This window comes from Penaeus vannamei, chromosome 27 (genome assembly GCF_042767895.1).
Source record: "Penaeus vannamei isolate JL-2024 chromosome 27, ASM4276789v1, whole genome shotgun sequence".
Classification (NCBI taxonomy): domain Eukaryota; kingdom Metazoa; phylum Arthropoda; class Malacostraca; order Decapoda; family Penaeidae; genus Penaeus; species Penaeus vannamei.
The window spans coordinates 29,229,304-29,231,803 of record NC_091575.1 but is presented as its reverse complement, the minus strand read 5'-3'; the positions used below and the strand labels follow the sequence as shown (position 1 = coordinate 29,231,803).

At 41.5% G+C, this 2,500-nt stretch overlaps 1 protein-coding gene across 1 annotated transcript in view; it reads right to left on the bottom strand.

Moving 5' to 3' along the window:
- The window catches only part of LOC113799927 (uncharacterized), a 9,735-nt gene that overhangs the window by 4,443 nt on the left and 2,792 nt on the right, over positions 1–2,500 (bottom strand). Inside the window, exons 2-3 of the mRNA XM_027350629.2 lie at positions 557–576; positions 1–271 (exon numbers count right to left, since the gene is read on the bottom strand). The exon at positions 1–271 is cut by the window's left edge and continues 365 nt beyond it. Coding sequence (XP_027206430.2) covers positions 1–271; positions 557–576 — 291 coding nt within the window. The remainder of the gene's footprint in view (positions 272–556; positions 577–2,500) is intronic.

The following is a 2,500-nucleotide window of genomic DNA, read 5'->3' as shown; positions in this document are numbered from 1 at the left end:
GCGCGTTGTCCCGGACGTGGCTAGGGAGCGACTTGTACTTCGGGGGCGGCGTCTGGAGGTTGAAGGTGCACTGGTAGCACGGCGGGGGCGTGGGCTGGCCCCTGCACGCCCGGCACTTGTTGGGCCACAGCGATAGCCTGGGCATCGTGAAGATTCTTTCTCCCTGGGCAGGAGTCGCAAAAACTTCAACGGACTTGTAATTCAGTGACGAACTGTGTTGCCTTCGGAGACAAATGCTGAGCTTGTTTTCACCTTGGGAGTCGCTGCTTAACTGATGAAGGTAAATGTGTAGCTACGTTTTGTGGTCGGTCGCGCGCGGTTTCCAACTGTCTTTTTTTCCTCTTTCTTTAATATACCGTACATAGTTACGCTATAGCAATAAGCAATATAGGTCGCTTAAAATTATCATATAGATCTTAGAATAGGATAAGATGTCCTTATGAATTATGAATCGCATTTCCTTAAATTACGACAGCTGGCACCTGGCGTGACGTCACTCAGAGCATCGTGCATACGTCAGGTTTTCTTTCCTCTGACCTTGATTGCAATACCTTACCCAAAGTACTCTTCCTTCCTCTGCAACACAAGCAGAATACATTAGTAAAGAAGAAAATGCTTCAACATGGGATGGTTACGAAATGTTTATGAAAGAGCGAAGGAGAGAGAGAGAAAAAAAAAAATACGGTGCCTGAGTCAGATCTAGCCGCCGCCAAAAACGTTATCGCCGCCTCGTACCCGGAATTGGGAAACGATAATCCTTTGTATCACACAAAAAAAATCCCATATTCCCTCTTCATGATGCTGGTAAAATCCTTTCTTTGATAAGTCTCGTGAAAAAGATATATGTTGTTCATGTGGTGAAAGTCCCTCAGGTTAACAACACGGGCAAATACTAATCGAAGTCCACGATTCAACGCATTCTAATTTATACATTACGTTTTGTTTTGGTTTGGTTTGAGAAGTCCTGTGCTTATCTTTCCTGTTTGCCTTGCTGTTTTAAATTAGGCTTAACTTTTTATTTCTTGCTGTTCTGCTCTCTCTCTCTCTCTCTCTCATTCTCTCTCTCTCTCTCTCTCTCTCTCTCTCTCTCTCTGTCTCTCTCTCTCTCTCTCTCTCTCTCTCTCTCTCTCTCTCTCTCTCTCTCTCTCTCTCTCTCTCTCTTACTTTCTTACTTTCTTACTTTCTCCCTTTCTCCTTCCCTCTCCCCCCCCCTTTTCCTATCCAACAACTTTCATGAATCCACAAAGGCAATATAAGAAAAAATATAAAAGCATATCTTTGTACTAATTAAATGCGTATGTTACCTAGAAGACAGAAATATGAAACAAAAATCAATGCATGTAGAAGGGAAGCCAGAGATACAATAAACTGGAAGCAGACAGATAGGTTAATAATATGGGATATACAGATGTTTTTTATGCATGTACTTTAAATCCGTTGTGTGTATGGATTTATATACACACCCATACGCATACATACATACATACATACATACATCTACAGATACCAGATTGGCAGTTAAATGAACCAAGTAACAGGTATAAACGATCATTAAGGAAAAGAACTAATGAATAAGGACAGAAAAAATAAAACAAAGTCTGAGGATATGCACAGAATAGATATTCGAAGACATATTCATAGAGAGGGAGAAAGACCGAATATAGAAGAATAAATGAAGATATATGTATATAACGCATAAACAGAGCAATGAGAATAATTAGAATAAGTGTCATCGAAGGGCAAACAAGGTCACTGAACCTTATGACAGGTGAACATTTCTCCTGAATCACAAACAGGTGACATGTTTCCGTCGGTACTGAATGACACATTTGGTGAGGTGTGTATTTATAGATTTTTTTTTTCTTATCCTTTGTTTCTCTCTCTCTCTCTCTCTCTCTCTCTCTCTCTCTCTCTCTCTCTCTCTCTCTCTCTCTCTCTCTCTCTCTCTCTCTCTCTCCTCTCTCTCTCTCTCTCTCTCTCCCTCTCTCTCTCTCTCTCTCTCTCTCTCTCTCTCTCTCTCTCTCTCTCTCTCTCTCTCTCTCTCTCTCTCTCTCTCTCTCTCTGTTTCTTTTTTTTTCTTTTTTCTTTTTTACCAGGAGAGATACAAGGTGCTTCATTAAGATTCTAGGTGTTATTTACTTACGTATGCATATTTCTTTATACAGTGTACATCTATATTAGGTACAACTGACACACACACACACACACACACACACACACACACACACACACACACACACACACACACACACACACACACACACACACACACACACACACACACACACACACACACACAGTCACACACACACACACACACACACACACACACACACACACACACACACACACACACACACACACACACACACACACATACACACACACACTCACACACTCACACACACACACACGCCCACACAAACACAATATATTTATTTATGTACGCATTTACATACATAGGCTATACATAATCACACACACACACACACACACACAC